Source organism: Esox lucius, chromosome 3, assembly GCF_011004845.1.
Source record: "Esox lucius isolate fEsoLuc1 chromosome 3, fEsoLuc1.pri, whole genome shotgun sequence".
NCBI classification, from domain to species: Eukaryota; Metazoa; Chordata; class Actinopteri; order Esociformes; family Esocidae; genus Esox; species Esox lucius.
In genome coordinates this window covers 15,706,902-15,729,394 of record NC_047571.1, presented here as the reverse complement: position 1 = coordinate 15,729,394, position 22,493 = coordinate 15,706,902, and the positions used below count along the sequence as shown (strand labels likewise).

At 41.4% G+C, this 22,493-nt stretch overlaps 2 protein-coding genes across 3 annotated transcripts; both read right to left on the bottom strand.

Moving 5' to 3' along the window:
* Positions 1-312: 312 nt before the first annotated feature.
* On the bottom strand, positions 313-8,931 carry irf4a (interferon regulatory factor 4a). 2 transcript variants are annotated; one of them, XM_010884089.5, is made up of 9 exons: positions 8,781-8,931; positions 8,144-8,343; positions 7,692-7,878; positions 5,855-5,943; positions 5,577-5,742; positions 4,234-4,326; positions 3,431-3,835; positions 2,950-3,062; positions 313-2,738 (listed from the first exon to the last, which is right to left on the bottom strand). In XM_010884089.5, exons 1-9 carry the CDS (start codon positions 8,788-8,790, stop codon positions 2,604-2,606), a joined length of 1,398 nt encoding a protein of 465 aa, XP_010882391.4. In that variant the 5' UTR covers positions 8,791-8,931; the 3' UTR covers positions 313-2,603. The 2 variants fall into 2 exon arrangements, with proteins under 2 accessions (XP_010882391.4, XP_012988763.3); XM_013133309.4 differs by lacking the exon at positions 8,781-8,931 and having other exon boundaries at positions 8,144-8,763.
* A 2,226-nt stretch (positions 8,932-11,157) lies between these two features.
* On the bottom strand, positions 11,158-17,926 carry dusp22b (dual specificity phosphatase 22b). The gene is made up of 7 exons (XM_034291551.1): positions 17,744-17,926; positions 16,818-16,851; positions 16,580-16,662; positions 15,783-15,832; positions 13,698-13,772; positions 11,860-12,031; positions 11,158-11,648 (listed from the first exon to the last, which is right to left on the bottom strand). The coding sequence occupies exons 1-7, from the start codon at positions 17,762-17,764 to the stop codon at positions 11,496-11,498; spliced, it is 588 nt and encodes a 195-aa protein (XP_034147442.1). The 5' UTR covers positions 17,765-17,926; the 3' UTR covers positions 11,158-11,495.
* Positions 17,927-22,493: the final 4,567 nt, after the last annotated feature.

Below are 22,493 nucleotides of genomic sequence, written 5' to 3'. Positions count from 1 at the left end.
TGTATACTCATTACTGGAAGTTGCCTAAATCAGTGGTTCCCAACTCCATTCATCAACATACCCCCAACAATACATGTTAATACTAATTATCAGTCCTTGATTGACTTGAATTGAGCATGGTTGTTCAGGTCTTCAACAAAAATGTGTGCTGTTGATGGTGCTCAAGGGCTGGAGTAGGAAACCACTGTGCTAAATGACAAACATGTAAATCTATTGCGGCTGTTGGTGATGGTATAATATTGCTTTGAGAAAAAACTGTGGATGGATTAAACACATTGTAGTGACTTCACAATAAGGACCTGAACAACAGAGTGATGAGGAAAAAGCTGTATTTGGCTATTAAAGGAATACAGAATTTGGACCAAAATGCAAAGCTTTATGTTATGGATAAATCCAACCCAACACATAATTGAGAAGCTGGCTTCCTATTTTTAAGGATAATGGTGGCTGGTATGACAATGGCAAAGACTTAGGATTGTTTAAAAAAAGAAAAGAAATGGGATGTAGCTAAGCAGAAGCAAAATCCTAAAGGAATACCTGCTTCAATGTATTTTACACCAGACACTAGAAGATCATTTCACCTTTCAACAGAACAATAACCAACAGCACTGGGTTTACCTGAAGTTGCTTACCAAGAACACAGTGAACATTCCTAGGTGCCCAAGTTACAGTTTTAAATTTGAGTCATGCAAATTGCTCTCTAGCCATAATCCACAAGACACTGATAGAACCAAAATAATTGTTTTAAATAAGATTCACAAGATTCTACATAAGGGTCATAAGATTCTACACAGATATTGTCTGTGTGTGAGACCAATGATCCACGTGTACTCTTCATTCAAATACAATTGGTCTTCTTTTTTTCTATGCATTCATTTCTCTTGAGGGCTACTCCACTTCCTGTGCACCTGTCTCTGGTGTTTCCTGCTTCAGTCAGTCGCCCTCTACTTCACATTGGTCCCTGTACCCCAGCCCCCAACCGCATCCTCTATACTCTCACCATGTCATACACTAACACACACATACCCTAACATACACTAACACACACATACCCTAAAATACACTAACACACACATACCCTAACATACAGTAACACACACGTATATCTCATTAAAAGCAAGTCCCTCTGCTCTCCAGTACCATTACCAGAAAGCAGGAGGTATTTTTCAGGACTTTTCGCATCAGCCCCCACAGTCTTCACAATAAAATGACTCCCAAACTCTTTCAATTCTTATAGGCTGATGCACAGAGCAGTGATGATTCCCATAAACAATATATCAAGGACAAATAGAGAACCAGCATCAAAATCATTTACAGTTTTTTGGTTACACGCACATCCAATACTGAGTTCACTTTTTCAAAACTATTCACACAGTTCTCTTTACCAACATGCATCTTGGCAAAACAGGTAATTTCACATCCAAAACGCACTAAAACTACCAAAACACTTCATACAAAATCCACCCATTGTACCAAAACACTAAAAAGGTTCTATCAAAACAAGAAAACTGTCACTCATAACACAATCACCTAAAAAGAACTAAAAGATAACATTACAAGATTAATCATTTTGATACAAGATGTATCCTTGAATTTGATAAATAAGCAAACATTCCTTTACAAAACAAGAAAGGCATCTATTTACTGTACATAGTTACAAGAATGAATCAGAAGTGCCACAATTTGCTTCTTTTTTTAAATCCAAAATTATTCCAGAATAAACTAAATGAAACTAGTTATTCCAGAACTATACTACATCAAATGTGTGCACTTTACATACACATAGGATATCTACCAATCGATACAGATCTGTAGCAACACAGACCCTGTCTTCTGCATTTGTCCACACATTATCATCCACATCACACCTTATCCTGTCCTGTCTTGCAATGCAACTGGGAAAGAATCTCTTTACATGCCTGATCCATCCTTGCACATTTCTCAATGAATCCAGCATTTATTGCATCCAGGAGAGATATCTGATGTGGCCATGGCTGGGTGCATGTTTAAGTAAAAAATATAAAACTTGTAGTAAATTGCAATCATGTTTTTGTGTAATATTTTGATGTAGCTGTAACAGGTTTGAAAAGAGTATGTAAACATTTGTAACACTGGCCAGAATTTGAGTGGAAATGCATGCATTTTGAAGGATGTGGTCACTGAATGAATTTTGTGTGAAGAATGTTGAAAAAGTAAACTCAATATTGAGAAATTAGTGTAACCAATTTTCTACAGCTATTCACAGGCATGTGCAGGAAAATAAACAAATCACATCCCCATATCACGAGCAGTATATTAAAACAAAAGTATCAGCAGCAATGTACAATGAAAAGATTAGCTAATTATTCAAGTATTCAGTTTTTCACATTCTTTAATAAAAAATAAAACTATTTCTTGACTACATAAAATAACTGTAAGGCTGTACAAAATGTATCAATAATATGAGACTTGACAATATTAATGGAGGCGCAATACAGTCAGATGTTGAAATGACAGTGTGGCATTTCAGTCCAAGACTGGAGTATTTTGTCAACTGGTCAGTAGTTGTCATGTAAATCGCATGGCCTATCTACAGTAATTTCCATGGCTATTGGGGCCTGATGTCACTCCTGCATGTGTTGCACGGTTCTCTGGTAGTCGCCTGGAATGGGAGGGGAACTCTCGGTGTAGCTTCTCAGATAAGCATTGCTGCTCTGTTGCGTGATGTATAACAGGTCTCTGGCAAACATCGGCTCCACCTGCCAAACAAGGATTGTTATCATGACTAACAATAAACACAAGGGCCAGTAGTTGTAAACTCAAGTGCTTTATTTCACATCATGGCAAACTAGGCATGGCTTTAAGGACATCTGAACAGTAGGACTTTTTATGGGACTTTGGTGATAATGTACTGTTCTGGGATTTTGCTGTTGATTTCGACCATAATAAGGGGTCTTCCCTATAGCGTACCTGGGCTGTGATCATCTTCGTCTGGCGTTGGGGGTCTGGGTACTCATCTCCGAAACACAGCACCACCAGGTGCCTTGGCATGGGGCGGCTGTGGTGGGCATAACCCTGCAGCTCTGGAAAGATGGAGGGAAACACGTACGGTACCATGAGTTTACCAGCTCAATGCCAACATATATTTGACATGTAAAATGTCTGTTATGCTGTGGGTTCTAAAGTCTCACAAATAAGAAATGTCCACAGAAAAAGTCCTTGGTCTGAAAAGGGAGTATGTTCCATTATAACACAAGCTTCAGGTTAAGGGGTTGACCACAGGAGGTGGGTGGGGGATGTTTCATGGAAACTCCACAGATTGGCCCACTTTCTTACCCACTAGCACACCATCATGAAGAGGGTATTCACATTCTTCAGTAGACCCCCTTATCACCATCATAATCAGTGTCATCATCAGTCTCACAACATTTCCTAAAGTACTGTTTCTTACCAGTAAGGAACTGCTGGGTGTCAAACAACTTGCACGTCTGTTCTTTCTCCAGTTTGTTGGGTTTGTCCGTGTAGGGTGCTAACGGCCCCTCCCAGTACACTCGGCTCTGGCACAGTCGCTTGGCATAGAGCCCGTCTGACGTCAACCACAGAAGCACGCCTCTCTCCAGGACGTTAAGGAGCTTCTCAGCCCCCCTCCTCTGGGACTGGGGGTAGGGGGAAGGGAACAGCACCGTCTCTGCTCCGCTGTACAACCTGTCCTCAGGGCAGGGGGATGAGGGAGAGGAAGACGAGGATGAGGAAGAAGAACAGGGAGAAGAGGTGATCCGGCAGCCTTCAGGACTAGAGGTGGTGACTTTCTTGACCAGTGATTCGCGGTAGAACAGTGATACATGCAGGCGGAAGTCTGGAGGAGAGACAAAAAAGGTCCTTAGCTAGAGAATCAGAGAGTGAGTTGAAGAATACCAAATAGAAGATGGACAGTGAGTTCTCTAAATTTTGAAGTTGTAACGCAGAACTATCTGTTTCTTAAATTAAGTTGTGCTCGGGGGGGTTGAAATCTCTTTCACTGAGCCAAAGTTGTTTTATTCTTTCTGAAAATATAATTCAGAGTATTGAGTGTATACAAGGACAAAGTAAATGAAGAAACTGTTGAAACACTAAATGTTAGGACTTTCATTATACATTAATAACCAACATAATCACAATTGTTACAACTAAGCATATACAATCACACTAGAGATTATACAATCATTTTCCTATGAAAACAGCCTCTAGTGTCTAGTAGAATAAACATGTACGTACCAGAAATGCTAGACATATTGTGGTCCATTGTAAACGTTGTGTGATGGGACTCTGAGGAGGGGTAGGAACAAAACGAGCCTGTGAATTGAAAACCTGGAAAGAAAAGATGAAAAGAATCAAGTTAAAACAAACCAATGACTGCAGAGTACATATATCATGGATGACACTAGACCTCGTTGTCATAAATATATCTCAGGAGGAACCTGACTGAAGCACGTTAAATGAAGCCCTCAGTATTTTTGAAGAAGTGACAGACTTTAGTGTCGACATTTAGTGTACGTGTTTGTGTGTCTGTTCCTGTGTGTGTGTGTGTGTGTGTGTGTGTGTGTGTGTGTGTGTGTGTTTGTTTTTGTTAGTACTGTCATGTTTGTGCGTATTCACAATTATTTTAAGACTGTGTTGTTCTCTAAGACAAAAGTGGCCTCTGGAACTCTAAGAGAGGCCTTCTTCACTCTGATCCACCAGTGATAATTCTAGATTTAGGATTGAAAACATTACAAAGGACATGACCTTTTACTTATGATGAAGTGAAAGGTCAGTCATTGTGGTCAGTTATAGTTTAAAACAATGAATTTGAAGAGTTTATCAGCACATCACATTTGTTTTCTAGCAAGTATTAGAGGGACAATTTCAAACATTTTGATGAATTAACTGACATTAATTGCATTCAATCCACATTCATACACTGGCTGTAACATTTGACTATAGTATTACACAGTCTGTTTATGGTCTCTTAACACATATTTTAAAGGCCATTTAAAAAGGAAATGTGTATAAAACCTGTGTAAACTGTAAATATGACTATTTTAGGAAATGCATCATTGCTGCCAATCATTCCAATTATACTGGCTTTTCATTTTCTCCCTTTCTGGAACTTGGAAGGGTAATAACTTAGCCCCCTTATTGAAGATATCCGTCTCTGCCATACATTGGCCTTAGCCTATACTCTGCTACTGTGTCACATAAGCAGTATGGTACCTTATAGTTGTGGAATATGGCGAGTACACCACAGCTGTTGGGTGGTTCTTAAGCACGACACAATTAGAGGCATGCAAATATACTTTTTTCTCCTATACCAGAACTTATAGCCAATCAGAGTTCAGGGTTCAACTCACTCTGTTTAAAATATACCATACTACAGTACACTGATTTAGCCTCTTTTATTTAGAACTACATGAGAACTAGTGTACAGATGACTACAGTACAGTGTCAACACGGCACTTATGTAACCAGATCCAGTGACCTTGCAATGAAGGGCTTTTTACGCAGTGAAATACTGAAACTATATCCATCGTTGTTTTGTTTCTAACCAGTAAGCACCCGGTTCCCAGGTCAGGTCTCACCGTTATCTGTGTGCCAGGGCCGGCTGAGAGGGTAGTGGCACTGGTTGTACTGCAGCTCAGTGTGCCCAGTCTGGTGGTGCTGAGCCGGCTGGTGCTGCTGGTCCAGCACGTGGCCGTACTCCCTCCAGTCCTTCCTGTCCAGGGGAACCATGTAGCTGCCGGACACCTGGGGACAGGCCAGGCCAGAGGAGACAGACTGTGGTCAGGGAGCAATGGGCTCTGGGGGAGAGAGCTGTGAGGAGCTCTAAACGGACATGCTGCAGATCTTTGTATTTTACCTGGCTTTGCGGAGATGAGTATAAAGATTGCATAGGGTAGCTGTTCACCGTGCCCATCTGTGAAGATGCTGTTTCTGCCATCTTGATCCCTACATGAAATGAATGGATGGTTAGACATCAGGTTATTGTCCAGTGCATTAATTACATGGTGGGCCCTCAAAAACCCAACAGTAAAATACAGGACATATACTGTATATGCACATATATTTAAAGCATATTTTGTTCAGGTATTTAAGTACACTGAACAACGAGATGTAAGCAACATGGAACGATTTCAGAGATTTTACTGAATATCAGTCAATTTCAATACATTTATTACGCCCTTATATCTATGGATTTCACATGAGAGAAATATGACTTCTGGTAGCACATGAAACATGGGAGCAACACTTTACATGTTACAAATGTTTTTGTTTAATTAACAATGGTACTGTATCTTCTCAGCAAAGGTCACACAATATTTAGCAAGGCAGTACTGGCTGGAGTAGCATATTCTTTCTTACATACATACACTTAATTTAAGTAATACTTTTTAACATTTTTTTTAACAAAGTATACTTTTATGAAGCCTCCTTTTCAACTACACATGTTCCTTTTTGTGGAATACACATAATCATTATAATTGGCTGCATTGACAGAGTCAGCCAAATTCTGACCTTTACTGTCAATAGTTTGAGATGGTGGCCCTTTTTCTGCACTATTTGTTTTTCTGCTCACCAGATCAGCTCTAAAAAAGTGCTAATGTGAAAAGATCTGATGTGATCAAAAGACCAAAAATAACATCAGAATTGGCCCACTTGTGTGTTTGGCTGACTTCCTCTGCATCCACTGTTTCATCAACTAATAGACTGCTGTAACATATGAGGTCTTCGAATAATTGTATTAGTAAATGAAATGCCTATCCTGATATTCTAAGGTTTATATAAGCAACATCTGGGGAGGGAAACACTTTCTTTGCACTCTTTTGAACCAGAATTGAATGGTGGCGTTTACACAGGCTGACAAATTCAGATTTGTTTTTCTTATCTTTTGACCACACCCATCACATCTGATCTTTACCAATCAGACTTTTTTTACAGCTGCCTTTGGAAACTACAACTAGCTGGAATGGACGTGAAGTATATTTAGCTGTTCTTTAGCTTTCTCTTAATATTTTTATATATACCTTTTTCAGTTGGGAGGACCTGTACAACAGTCACTATAGCCAGCCAGCTGAAAGCCCGTTCAACAGAGCTTAATGCTATTTCAACCCTTCAAACAGAATGCAGAGACCATATATCCATACAACAACAGCATACTGTACATAAAGTGTCTAAACCATCCTCGGTTGCAGTTTGGGTTCCAAAGAGGCACTCCAAACTAAGATTGCCATATGAGAGTGACAAAAGGTTGTTCAGATGGTGAAGCCTTCAGCCATCGTTATTCAAGCCAGGAGGTTTAAGTCTGTACATTGTGTGTTCTGCAGTGGGTAACCAAAGCCCTCTAAAAAAAGCCCAGGGGCCTTTTTGGTACATGCATCGGCTTCCTCTCTGCTTCCTGCCTCACCAGACGACGGAGGCAAAACGAAACATTGCCGGTTATGTGTGTGTGTATGCTCATTTACGTGGGTTCAGGGCCATCCTGTACGTAAGCTGGTGATTGTTCTAGAGATGTGTACTCAATAGAAGCCCTCTTTTGTCATGGCAATGCAGGTGTAACTTGTTTTAAATACCTCTGACTAAATGTCATATTGCCTCCCAGTCACCTATATAAGGTCATTGTAAAGTACTACAGAACGGTATATTTCCCACAGCAGTTTACACTTGTGACTTGAATTTGGAAATTAAATGAAACTTGCCTCTTTTAGCTCCCTCCGGTATGATTCTGTAGACTTTGTAAGGGTCTGAAATATCTAGCTGGCTTCGATCCACCAGCTCATCAAAGTCATTGCTTTTGTTCAGAGCACATCTCAGTCTGGTCTTCCATGTGGGGGGGTCTGGTTTGTCCACTCCTTCCCTGTGTTTCCCTTTAAACAATGCCCAGGCCTACAATTACCAACAACAAAATAAGTATGCATTAGTGGGGATGTCATGGCCTTTGCTTTGAACACATTTATTGCCTTAAACAAAGATCATCAGACATACTGTGCGAGTAAATCATGTAAATGACACCTGGCCAAGTAGAATAGGCCTGGAGATTAACAAAATACATATGACTGAGTATAGCATACCAGTTCACTATATTCAACGTCCACCAGCCTTGGGGGGGAAAAAGTGGAAAAGTTGAATTGATGTGTTGTTCTTAACGCACCTTGAAGAGTGCAGCATCCTCTTCTCGATTGTAATCCTGTTTACCAGCATGTTTCCATGGGATCCTAAAAATGCTTTTTTCGTCGTTCTCCCAAACCAGTCCGGGATACCTACTGCTGTCAATCTGATCGATAAGCCACTGTCTAAGTTTCCCGTTGCCACAACTCACTGACACGCCGCTGTCCTCCTCTAAGTTCATCTCTGTCAAAAAGCGCATGCAGTAAAAGGATGGAAATATTATGTTATGGGAAGCAATGAGTCCCTTACCATGCAACAGAAACCAATGTCATTTCATGCTAGAGATTCATGTTATCAGGGAAGTCTAGCTCGATAAAATATGCCATGCTTTCAGGAAATTAGTCTATTACTCCTTAGTTTAGAGTATAAGCTTTTAGAGTAAACGCAGTAAAATAACAATTCGTTGAGGTGATTACGTATTTGTATCAAAAGAAAACAGCAAACGTAAAACAACATATTTTAATTAAAGAACAAAAAACGAATGGATTTGTCACGTTAATGATATTCATGTTTTGTAAGCTTAAATCTGCAATCGGAAAAACGAAGTTATAATTACATGTATACAAAGAAGTGCATCAACGCCAATGCATCAACTTCAGAACTGTCTGCAAACTCCTTACCTCTAACCATGTGAGCGTCTCTGATAAGATGAAATCGATCTCACTGACACTGACCCCAGGAGCTCGGGATGCCCTATTCTTAAATATTGTCACATCTTTAGGCCAAATATAGGGAGGAGCCTCCGAGGTAGCGTCTTCACTTGAATAGGATATGCGTGCTGCGCCATAATATGCGCCACATTTCTCTGAAGTTTATCGAGAACCGTAATAGTATCCAGTAATTGGATGGGGAATCCCTCTTGAGTGGCAAAGGCAAGACGCAAACACAGGCATGTAATGGAACAGTTAGCCTACCTGCGCTCTATAAAAACAGAAACTCCCTAAAATCGTAATAGATTCCGTTATAATACGTCTATATTTAGGTGTATGTGCTATTTAAAAAGTATTATAGAATCATAAAACATGTATTTATCGAGTTTATATGATTGTTAGGATTAAAATTTGAAGTAATTTACAAGTTAATCACCTGTAATAAGAATATTTAACCTATGAAAAAAGGATCTTATAGAGTGGGTCCCTTTCATTCACAAGTTGCCTACAACATAACCTATATTTGTTTTAATATGGCAAGACTGCTGCCCTCCAGTGGTACTGTTATGCATACATATAAATTGGGTCTATGTTCACTGACTTTATGCTGTTTCAGGTAGCCTGTAGGAAGGTAACAAACAAATTAAATACGTTTCATTTTCATAACCCAGGTGCACTCATGCCCAGCCATCTCTATCCCTCCAATAGTGACAATTAGTTGTGTCTGAAAAGGTTGTTATTACTGATGTCATGCAAGGCTTCCTTTGCCAGCCACACTAACAGGAAATAGACCCGGAAACAGAGGTAAACACAGCAGTTGTGTCTATGGACTGACTAATCAATTCGCCTTGCGAAATAACAACGCTTTATTTAATGTACTGGTTGTCAGTCCAATTTACTAAAACTACATTAACTGTGATTTAAATCCCTTTGACCAGTGTTTGTTTGTGACAGACACAACTACAATGGACATATGAACATTACATTTGAGACCAAGCTCATATACCAACACACTGACTGGTGACAAATTAAAGGCAAAATCAACATGAAATGTCTCAGTAAAATGTTGGGCCACCACCAGCCTTGAGCCCTGCGCCAATATGCCTTCGCATGGATTCTGGAATGTTGTCTCTGGAATTTTACTGGAGGGTTGGAACACCATCCTTCCAAAAGATATTCTCTCATTTTGTGTTTTGAGGATTTTGATGCAGAGTGCAGTCTAATACGTCGGTGAGAAATCCCCCATTTGTGTTCAGTTGGGTTTAGATCTGGTGACTGCAAAGGCCAAAGCATTTGATCCATATCCTTCTCATACTCTAAACCATCCAGTGACCCTTTGTGCCCTGTCAATGGGCAGAGTGTCATCCTGGAAGAGACCCAATAGTAAACCCTCTTTCAAAGTGACTGTATCATGTTGGCACACACAATTTCATGTTTAATATGGGGGACAGAGACAAGTTTACTTTAACATTGTACATTAAAACATTAAAAACTTTTGTAAACAGTGACAACATTGCCAAGTTGATTGTCCAGCTTTTGGCCGTGGTAGAAAACTTTCACCGACAATATTTGTTGACTTCCATATTTGCTATTTTTGCTTTGCCACTGGAATACTTCCAATTTATTAGGCTAGTGGAAGAGTGCAGAGGTGTAAAAAGTACAAAGTAAAAATACTATACTGTGTTCACCAGTTAAGGAAAATTCTGAATTAAGAGATAAATTACCTGGTAAAAGTGAGTTAATTACTAACAACGGGTTAACAACTCCATTAACCTGGCCATTTTGGTCTTAATGCAGAACTTCACTAAACTAATGAACACAGCCCAATTTACTTTGTACTTTTTTCTGAAAGCGTATTCCCTTACATGATAGGCAGCTTTGGAAGACACACATCCCTTGAATAAGAGTTATTTTTGCCAAAGGTGATAAGCAAAAACATATTAACATTTTAAAATGACTATTTTCAGATCCACCCCTGGAAAATTTGGTTTATGATGCATGAGTGAGAAAGGACAGCCCATATAATTGCCCCTGTCCAACTTGTTCCTGTTTTCCTATAAAGCCCACCAGGGAATATGGACCCACAAATAACCATGGTGTGTTTTGGTGGTGACAATAAAAGAGTGAACCATATTGTGTTCTGGTGGTGAAAATAAAACAGTGAACCATAGTGTGTTGTGGTAGTGACAATAAAACAGTGAATTACAGTGTGTTTTGGCAGGAACAATAAAACAGTGTTGTGGCTGTGAAAATGACTTTTCCCTGACATACTTTGGCTCTCTTTTTGACGGACATCGGTTCAGTGGAGTTCATCAAAACCCATTGCATTTCTATTATTTAATAACCATTTCGTTTCACAATTACTGTAATCATTTTATTAATACACAAAAACACTGACGTGGAAACAATGCATCATAACAGTAGTATACATTTACAAGGTTTAGAAAAACAAGTACAAATACTGAACAAGGCATACATAAATTAGGGGTAATAAAACCAGTTGTGTTCTTAAACATTCTTAAATTGGTGCGTCCATTGGCCCCTCCTCCCCCAGTCTTCTTCAAAAGAGGACAAACAACAGAAAGAGAGACTGGTCCAACAGTGTACTGTCAAAGAGGAATGTCCTCCCCCTTCTCAGGGCCATAGTGGCCACAGTGCAAGCCTTTAGACCTGGATACGGGGATCTCAGGTGCCCGGTACTGCTGGAGGGCTGGGTGGTTCAACATTCACTTCCACATCGACCCCATTAGGTCTGAGACTGGTGGCCAACAGGATGCGGATATCATCCCGGTCATTGAAAGGATTCTCTTTGTACTCCTGCCGAAGCCACTCCCTGTACTACAAGAGCCATAACAACATGTGTCAATAGTCTTGTCTATTGAGGCAGGTGCATTCCCTTCCTCAACTCTAACCCTAACCCTAACTTTCTTTCTGAATGATTTAATACTTCATAAGACTTCATAAATAATGACATAACACTACTTTTTATTAAAGTGAGTGGATGTATACATCTGTACCTTTTTACCCAGACTGACCCTTGTGTACTGACCTGGTCAGCGTGGTTGGTTTCAAATTCTTCTAGCTGGCGCTGAAAGCCCAGGTTGGGGCTGGCGCAGGGCCGAGCCGCCCTCACAGCAGCCAGAGTCTCCTTCCAGCCCAGGCCTGTTACTGTCATGACGTAGGCCACCACCAACGTGACACTCCGAGACACCCCAGCCAGACTGCAGGGAGAGAGACGTGGATGGTTAAAGAGAAATGGAGTAGGACAGGATACGGCTCTTAAAATAAAGTCACGTGAACAAGCAAGTACACTCTGTGGACGTTATTTTTTCACATTCAAAAGCATGGATATTTGAGGTAGATTACAGCCACATTTGTTGATCGACGAAAGCCAATTCAATAAATCTCACACAAAAATAATAACTTTGAAACCATTTATTTAACAAAAATAAATCTAACTTCCTTATGAGGAAAAGTACACCCCTACATTTACCATCAAATAAAATGGCTAAAATTTGAATCAGATGCACTAAAACAGGTGCAAATAATTATAAAAAAATTAATTAGAGTAACTTGAGAGGGTCTAGCCTTCCATAAAGATTAGACACCTGGTCTGGTTTAACCATATCGGTGTATGTTTACCAAATCATGCCAACATCAGAGGCCCTCAGAAGAAAGATCACTGATGCCCATGAGTCCGACAAAGTATATCATTCCACTATTAGACAAATGGAGAAAGGTCACTGGCAATCTATAGGATATCCCACCAAAGGACCCCAGTGTAACAATAAAGGATCTACAGGCCTCTCTTGCCACAATCAATGGTGAAGTACATCTGTCAACTGTCAGAAACTGCAGAAAATTGAACTACATGGTAGACCAGGAAAGAAGAAGTCACTGCTTTAAAAGGCATGACTGACGCTTGCCAGACAACACCTGGGAAAAGACAAAAACAACTTGAACAATGTGCTCTGGACAGAAGGGTCAAAAGTGGAATTCTTTGGCAGCAATGCCAGGCGGCGTGTTTAAAAAAATAAAAAAAACACTGTCTCATAACAACCGTAAAGCATGGAGGCGATGTCATTATGGTTTGGGGCAGCTTTGCTGCCTCAGGGTGGGGCAAAATTGACATCACTGAACTAACCATGAATTCCATATTGTACCGGAGAATTCTTAAGAAAAATGTGAGGCCACCTGTCAAAAAGCTGACATTAAACTGGACAGGACTGATGCAACAGAATGGCAAACATTTTTTTTTTTTTAAATGGTGGGGTTATGAAATGGCCAGGTCTCAATCAAAATGTGTTGTGAGAACTGAAGTGGGTCATGCATTCAAGAAGGCATACGAACATGACGGACTACTGTAAAGAAGAGTAGGCAAAAATTACTCCCAATCGATGTAAGTGGCTGACAGTTACAAGAAAGGGTACATGAGGTTATTGCATCCAAAGGGGGCAACACCTAGTGTACTTATTTTTTCATTATGTCCATCTGAATTGCATAAATGGTTCCAAAGTTGTTGTTTGTTTGAGTGATTTGAAAATTCAATTGTCTTTATCAACTAATGTTGTTAGACTTTTTTTTAGGTCATACTAATGAACAATATACCAAATTTGATTGAAAGTCAGAGTTGAGGAAACATTTGAAAAATGAATTTGAAAGAATGTCTTCCTCTGTATTACTCAGAAGACCCTCAACCTCACTAGTGACACCTTAGATAGTTAAAACACACAATACATTCAAATCCAGATTGTTGTTTGGGGAAGTTCAAGAATAGATTTCTGGCTGGGTATTTATATGTTGCTTACTGTAGTCACACATTTCTGAGCCCTAAGATAAAGCAAGAGATACCAAATGTTTTTGATAGTTTATCATCAAGTATCTCACCAGTGGACCAGACATCCCTCTCCTTTCAGCCTTGACTCGTGCATGAACATGATGCTCTGTTTGAAATGCTGCATCCTGAAAATAAATGACCGGTCAATTACCACAGGTCATGACATTGAAAATGTAATGAAACATGGAGGATCTATTCCCTTGAGAAACATACACTGATCAGCCATAACAATAATACTGATCATCTGGTAATCATGGCACCTGTCAGTGGGTGGGATATTTTCGTCAGCAAGTGAACATTCGGTCCACAAAGTTGATGTGTTAGAAGCAAGAAAAATGGGCAACCGTAAGGATCTGAGTGACTTTGACAAGGGCCAAATTGTGATGGCTAGACGACTGGGTCAGAGCATCTGCAGCCCATGTGGGGTGTTCCTGGTCTGCAACTGGGTCATGGGCGGCCAAGGCTCATTGATGCATGTGGGCCTGTGTGCTCATTGATGCATGCGAAGGCTGGCCTGTGTGATCTGATCCAAAAGACGAGCTACTCTAGCTCAAATTGCTGAAAAAGTTAATGCTGGTACTGATAGAAGGGTGTCAGAACACACAGTGCATCCCAGTTTGTTGCATATGGGGCTGTGTAGCCATGGACCAGTCAGGGTGCCGTTGCTGACCCTAGTGACCACTGCTGAAAGCACCTACAATGGGCATGTGAGCATCAGAACTGGACCACGGAGCAATGAAAGAAGGTGGCCTGGTCTGATGGATCACATTTTCTTTTACATCACATGGATGGCCATGTGTGTGTGCCTCTCTTAAATGGAGAAAACATGGCAACGGGATGCATTATGGGAAGGAGGCAAGCTGGCAGAGCCAGTGTGATGCTTTGGGCAATGGTCTGCTGGGAAACCTTGGGTCCTGCCCTTCATGTGGATGTTACTTTGACACGTACCACCTACCTAAGCATTGTTGCAGACCATGTGCACCCTTTCATGGCAACGGTATTCTCTGATGGCATTGGCCTATTTCGGCAGGATAATGAGCCATGCCACAAAGCAAAAATTTGAGGATCACAACAAGTTCAGGGTGTTGACTTAGCCTCCAAATTCCCCAAATCTCTATCCAATCAAGCATCTGTGGGGATGTGCTGGATAAAAATGTTGATCCATGGAGGCCGCACCCCGCAACTTACAGGACTTAAAGGATTTGCTGCTAACGTATTGGTGCCAGATACCACAGAGGTCTAGTGGAGTCCATGCTTCGACGGGTCAGGGCTGTTTTGGCAATATTAGGCAGGTGGTCATAATGCTATGGCTGATTGATGTATGTTATCATGCCAAACAGTAGTAAAACTGTCATAAGGGGGTCGTGGGTGAGAGGTGGGAGGGAATGGGTGTACTCTACTAGGTCCATCCGTCTTCTGACAGAACCAGGATGAGAAAGTGGTGTCTGTGTCCACCTCTGCTTTGCTGGGCCAGTTTCACATTTCATCTGCAGGTTTCACACATTAAGCTGAAGCGGGTAGATGTCGAGTTGTAGAGGTGTTGAGTGACATCTGTGTGTGTGGTGTGTGTCTGTGTTTGAAAGATGGAATAAAAATAGAGGCGGTACAGTACACACGGACAATGCAAAACTGTCACACTGAACCAGAGACCTCCTGTTCCTTCCTGCTAGGAGGACTGAACCTCCTGCTTTCTATGCACTCAACTAGAGGAAATTATATATGTATGTGTGTGTGTGTGTGTGTGTGTGTGTGTGTGTGTGTGTGTGTGTGTGTGTGTGTGCCTGTGTGTGCATACGTTTGTGCAAGATTTGCTGCACCTGGATCTCTGTGAGCTCAGTGAATTTTCTGCATGTGTGTCTTAATCCCAATGAGAAAAAATCCCTCCACGGGCATGTCATCAGACATGAAAGGCTGAATTACCAAGTCATCTGCTGATTTATTCAGTGCTTTGATTCACAGTCGGGCATGTGTGACCATGTGAAGCATATCAATTTCAGATCTGGAGAACATGAACTGGAGACACCCACACAGCGGGTGTGCTAGATAGAATGGATCTGACTGGTCTACTCAGCTTTAGCCGTGTTCTGTGTGACTGCGTTGTTGACTGTCACTGTGCAGTGTGGTGGGGTACTCACAGGTTCTGGGTGGGCAGGTCCGCCGCTGAAATGCATAGATAGGTCATCTCCTGCAGGACAACAGCCAAATGTTATACGCTCCATCACAATTACAGTCGAATAGGCAGAGTACGCCGACAGGATGGTTGAACACCACTCACTACACACTATTACGTAACACTGAATCCTCAGTCTTAGAAGTGTTTCTGCAAACAACAAGAACCATTATGTAAGCTCACACACCAGGTCCTGTTCCGTAGACTGTGTTTGTGACCATGTGTGCAGCTGTGGTGAGGAAGTGCTGTTGGAGGACAGACTGTGCTACTGTAGCTGCTACAGGGAGAGTTAGAATATGAAAAAGCTAAATCCACACAAGCTAGAGCCAGTGCACTGGGTCAAAAGCTGAAATGAATACTACTCTCTGCCACCCACTCCTCCACCTACACCCTCCTACAGACCTCCACAGGCTTCAGCTGATTCTGTCTGTTGAAGGTAACCCTGTTTTGTTTGGGGTAAGGACTAGTCTAAAAATACACTCCAAGATACAGTCTCATACCGCTGTCCTGAATAACCTGACAGACAGGTCCAGAACAAACATGCATCATGATTGTCAGACTGAAGCCAATTATTTCCTTAACCAAATGTCATTGTTTGTGTATTATTATATCACGGTGAGGAACTGAAGCATTTTGGAAAACGCATGCGTCAGGTGTTATTAAAACATGGGTACATTATATAATACTTTCATATTATACAGGAAATGTGTCATGCAGTGTTTAGCTGTTTTGCGAAAGGTCCCAGTGGAGTTGTTTTCTTACCGGCAGGATAGGGGCTGCACTATCATGGATGGAGAGAATGTGAGTGATGTTGTTCCTGGCTAACTGCTCTCTGTCTCTCGCATCTGAGGAAAAAAGTATTCTAAGTCAAAACACATGAATAATCTATAAAGTACAAATCTAATGTCCTTAAATAGGAATATGCCACTAATATGTACTCAAACGGAATACAGTAAAAGGTTGATTTTTTCTTCTTCTTATCCCTAGCTCAAACACTTACCTTTAAAATTTCCTAAGTATAAGTCAGGCAGGACCTATGGTAAGAGAAGAATTAGATGCACTACTGTTCACATTATATCTGACATGACCTGACACAATGAAGCATGTCAAGGCTAAGCAATCATATTACAACTCAAACCACAGGCCATTAGACCTGTAATACTGCAACTGACAGCCAAGACAAACCTGGGATATGTAACCTCAAGTAAAGGGGGAAATGGGCCAGTACAATTAGTTTTTCACCAGTAAGCTCGGACAACAGACACATTTCAGTCTATACAGTACATTTTTACAGTAATGTTCACTAAGGACCCCTCTCCCTCTGTGCCTGTTTGATTTAATAATCCTTATCCCTCATCACTCTCCTCTACATCTTGAACATACTGTAGCTGGAATAACAGCAGTGAGGGGTGAAGTTTAAATAAGTTGATGACACGTTGTGTGCACAAAGTGTCAAGGCGACATTTGAAGAAGGTCAGTTATTATTGTCCATGACATATATCCTACATTATGTGATAAGAAAGACCAATGCAATACACTCAGACTGAATTGCACCAAACTTGGTTTGCTTTCCACGATCATTTTAAGAGAAATCTGTCCACTGAATCCAACGCCTACACATCGCGTGAGTGTAAACTGCTTTCATTACAATCTGTTAATGAATGTGTACTGTGCTCCGTCGGCAAACGGACAATCATATAGCTTGTAATATTATGTGAAATAAGTATGTAATCATGCGCCTAATTCAATATAAATGACACAGTTCGTGCTTATAGCACCAGAATAACTAACCCATAAAACAGTTGACTACACTCGTTCTTGATTGACATTGTGTAATTAATTACAACCTGTCTAGAACTACAGTAGAATACTCAGAGACCGTGTGTAAAGTTTGCCGGGAGCGCAATCATATCAACTAAAACATACCTTATTGAGCCCATTACCCATTATAACAGAAGACGTCTTCAAAACCAACGTATGGAAATTACGGCATTTATTGTAGTACTCCTGTCTCGAGAAGTAGTCCTCCGAAGGCTTTCCCCAAACCTCCCAAAATTGCGAGAGACGACGTCACACAGTTTGCAGCCGCGCAGTGCGTCCTTAGCTCCCAATGTGTTCAATGCTTCCTGGGATATGTCGTTTTACCTTGTCAAAAAAGCCAATCTCACGGTACACGAACGAAGTTACGGATGCTGTACCTTGATTTTATCCAGGTGTGGGGAATTATCTGCCAAACAACCGTCGTTGAGTGTCAAACTTTAAAAACCGTTTTAGACATTAAATAAACTATAAGTCAAGTTTGCATTTCCAAGCGTACAAGAACATTGCTGAAACGATCAAATGTATATATAGCATCTGTATGTCCATATGGTTTTATATTATCTATTTCATAAACTCAATGCCAGAATTATTGAATGTCGGGGTTGTGACCTCGATTGCAGTGGGTTCTTTTTTTAAAAATAACACTTCAATATAAATTTTTATGTTAATTTACCCTCTTCTAACATTGGGAGGCCAGACTGTGTCCAGAATGAAGGTATCAAATCAAAAATGTAATTTATTTTGTCAAAACCTAAGTACTCTACACAACAACAAAGCCAGGCAACATATTTGTTATTATTAATTTCAGGTCCGATAAGAGTGCATTGCTAACATCCATACAATTATTAATAAACCAAATCAGACAATAAGAAACAGATAACAAGATCCAGTAAAACATCAGATGTCAGGGTTACTGTAATGACCATGAATCGTGACAACAGGCAAGTAACGATGTGCAATACATTGTTGTGGCTTTGGTGTGTGGGTACAGGCAAAGATTGTAGCGAAAGGTTGGGGGCGTTTACAGAATGTACTCCAGATTTAAAGGGCGAAGCCTAACCATGCATGTTTCATTGTAAACTAGTCACATTCCACCCACATCATCAGCGTTACAATTCAGGTGGTTTCCCGTCCTGCTTTCACAGAAAATCTTTTATCAATGGATCATATTTGCTTTGGTTTTTGTCAGTGTTTTTGAATTCAGTGTGGTGTGGCAGTGTTGAGTCATTGTGTCAGGAAAGTGAAAGTGTGTTGTTTCCTTTCTATTGTCAATAAATTACTTTTAAATACAAATTTGGACTGTTATTTTTCGGGTAGCGTTTTTAATCCATTATGTAATTACTATAGCATGTAGTCTTGTGTGCTCAGATACTGAAGACTGTAATGTGCACTCAGGTTCCAGAGGCAGTGCAGCTTGTGGGTTCACTCTCATAGTTCTCATACCAATTTCATTACTTGACACATCAAAAAGTTGAAAGAACTGAGATTTTGTCCTCAAACTAATCATGCTGGTAAAAACCTGATGTTAATAACGTAGTGCAGTCTGCAAAATGCCACGGCTGACATAGGCCTCCCACATTCTTACTTAGCCCATTGTCCATCCGTACATAACGTCCTGAAACAGCAAGGCTACAAAAGATTACACCCAGGCTATAAGTGCTAGTGACTTGCATGCTTCACATTACATTTGGTTAACATGACACTGTTCCTCCTTCTCTCAATTTCTATCTCTCTCACTGGCTTAATTTCTCTCACTCACAGACACACAAAGTGTCATTTTGGTCAGGGCTAGGGCTAACTAAGTCTTCTCAGCCCCTTAACAAAATGATGTTGCAATAACAGGATGTGCCACATAATGCTCTGTGTTACTGCTGACTGGAGACGTGATAACAATAATTTGACATACACATACATATGTATATGTCAAATTATATGAGCAGAGGAAGTGTCTAGGGAGAGGGAAGTCTGGGCATCTCTGCTTAGACTGCTGCCCCCGCGACCCGGCCCCGGATAAGCGGAAGAAGATGGATGGATGGCATATATAGTACATGTCAGTTAAACTTCAAGCATATCAATCTGTCCAGTTAGGAAGCATAAGTGATTGTAGTTTTGGGGGTGGTGGCCATAGACAATTGCTTTCTCCTTTTCCTACCTGGATTGATTCTTCTCTAGTTTTGCATTGTGCTACTGTCCTTGTCACTACTGGTAGCATGGGGCGGTACCTGCAACCAATTCAGGATGCACAGGTAGTCCAGCTCCTCCAAGATGGCACATCCATACGAGCCGTTGCAAGGTTTGCTGTGTCTCCCAGTACAGTCTCAAGAGCATGGAGGAGATACCAGGAGAAGGGCCGTTACACAAGGAGAGCTGGACAGGGCCGTAGAAGGGCATCAACCCAGCAGCAGGACTGGTATCTGCTCCTTTGTGCGAGGAGAAACAAGAGGAGCACTGCCAGAGCCCTAGAAAATGACCTCCAGCAGGCTACTGGTATACATGTTTCTGTCCAAACTGTCAGAAACAGACTCCATGAGGGTGGCATGAGGGCTCAACGTCCTCTAGTGGGACCTATACTCACAGCCCAGCACCATGCAGCTGATTTGACATTCGCCAGAGAACACCAGCATTAGCAGGTCCACCATCGGCGCCCTGTTCTCTTCACAGAGCTGGTTCACATTGAGCACATGTGACAGAGTCCGGAGAAGCTGTGGTGAATGTTATACTTTCTGCAACATCATCCAGCATGACCGGTTTGGCAGTGGGTCAGTGATGGTCTGGGGAGGCATATCCTTGGAGGGTTGCACAGACCTCCATGTGCCTGCCAACTGTTCCCTAACTGCTGTTAGGTACCTTGATGAAATCCTCAGACCCATCATCAGACATTATGCTGGTGCAGTGGGCCCTGTGTTCCTGTTGGTGCAAGACAATGCCCAGACTCATGTGGCCAGAGTGTGTAGGCAGTTCCTGGATGACGAAGGCATTGATGCCATTGACTGGCCCTCATATTCCCCAGATTTGAATTAAATTGAGAACCTCTGGGACGTTATGTATTGGTGCATTTGACGCCGCCAATTAGTGCCACAGACTGTCCAGGAGCTCACTGATGCCCTGATCCAGGTCTGGGAGGAGATCTCCACCATCTGCCATCTCATCAGGGGCATGCCCAGACGTTTTTGGTAGTGCATACAGGCATGTGGGGGCCACACAGACTACTGAGTCACATTATGAGTTGCTGTGAGGAAATTCACACATGTTGGAACATCCTGTCATTTCAAATGTTTACTTAGATTTTCGGTGTGACTTTGAATCCAGCCCTCAAAAAGTGATTTTGGCTTGTTAAGTCATTTTGTTCTCAACTAATTACACAATGTACTGTAAAGATTTTGATCTTTAGTATGTTTGCTTCATTGAGACCCGATGTGTGATTTAAGTGTAACCTAAATTTTTGTGTGCAGTGTATTTACAGTACAACCCAGGATGTGAAAATCATTTATCCCATATTTAATTGAAAATAGCACAAAGACAACATATCAAATGTTGAAACTGAGAAAATGTATTATTTTTAGAAATACAAATGGCCAATTTAGAATTTAATGCCAGCAACACATTTCAGAAAAGTTGGGATAGAGGCATGTTTACGACTCTGTTGCATCACCTTTTCATTAATACTCTGTAAGTGTGTGGGAACTGAGGAGACCAATTGTTGTAGTTTTGAAAGTGAAATGTTTTCCCTGTCTTGATTTAGGATTTCAGCTGCTCGACAGTTCGGGGTCTCCTTTGTCATATAATGTTTCACAGTGTGCCAAATGTTTTTAATGGATGACAGGTCTGGACTGCAGGCAGGTCAGTTTAGCACCCAGACTCTTACAATGGAGCCATGTTGTAATACGTGCAGAATGTGATTTGGCATTTTTTTGTTGAAATATATGTATATATGTATTTATGGAAAAAATTAAGAGACCACAGTGAGCATTAGGTTGCTTCCATACTGAAAATGTCAAGATCAAGCAACAGAATTTGGGGACAACAAAGCTACAGTCCACTAGACCTCTGAAGGTGTGCTGTGGTATCTGCAGATCCTTTAAGTCCTGTAAATTGCGAGGTGGGGCCTCCATGGATCCGACTTGTTTGTCCAGCACATCCCACAGATGCTCGATTGGATAGAGATCTGGGGAATTTGGTGGCTGAGTAAACACCCTGAACTCATTGTTGTGTTCCTCAAACCATTCCTGAACAATTTTTGCTTTGTGGCTGGTTGCATTATCCTTCTGAAAGAGGCCAATGCCATCAGGGAATACCGTTGACATGAAAGGGTGCGCATGGTCTACAACAATGCTCAGGTAGGTGGTACGTGTCAAAGTAACATCCACATGAAGGGCAGGACCCAAGGTTTCCCACCAGACCATTGCCCAAAGCATCACACTGCCTCTGCCAGCTTGCCTCCTTCCCGTAATGCATCCTGGTGCCATGTGTTCCCCAGGTAAGCTACGCACACGCACCCAGCCATCCACGTGATCTAAAAGGAAATGTGGTTCATCAGACCAGGCTTTTTTCCATTGTTCCGTGGTCCAGTTCTGATGCTCACGTGCCCATTGTAAGTGCTGTCTGCAGTGTGCATGGGCACCCTGACTGGTCTGTGCTACACAGCCCCATACACAACAACTGGGATGCACTGTGTGTTCTGACACCTTTCTATCAGTACCAGAATGAACTGTTCCCATAATTTGAGCTACAGTAGCTAGTCTGTGGGATCGGACCACAAGGGCCAGCCTTCACTCCCCACGTACATCAGTGAGCCTTGGCCACACATGACCCTGCGCTGGTTCACTGGTTTTCCTTCCGTGGACAACTTTTGATA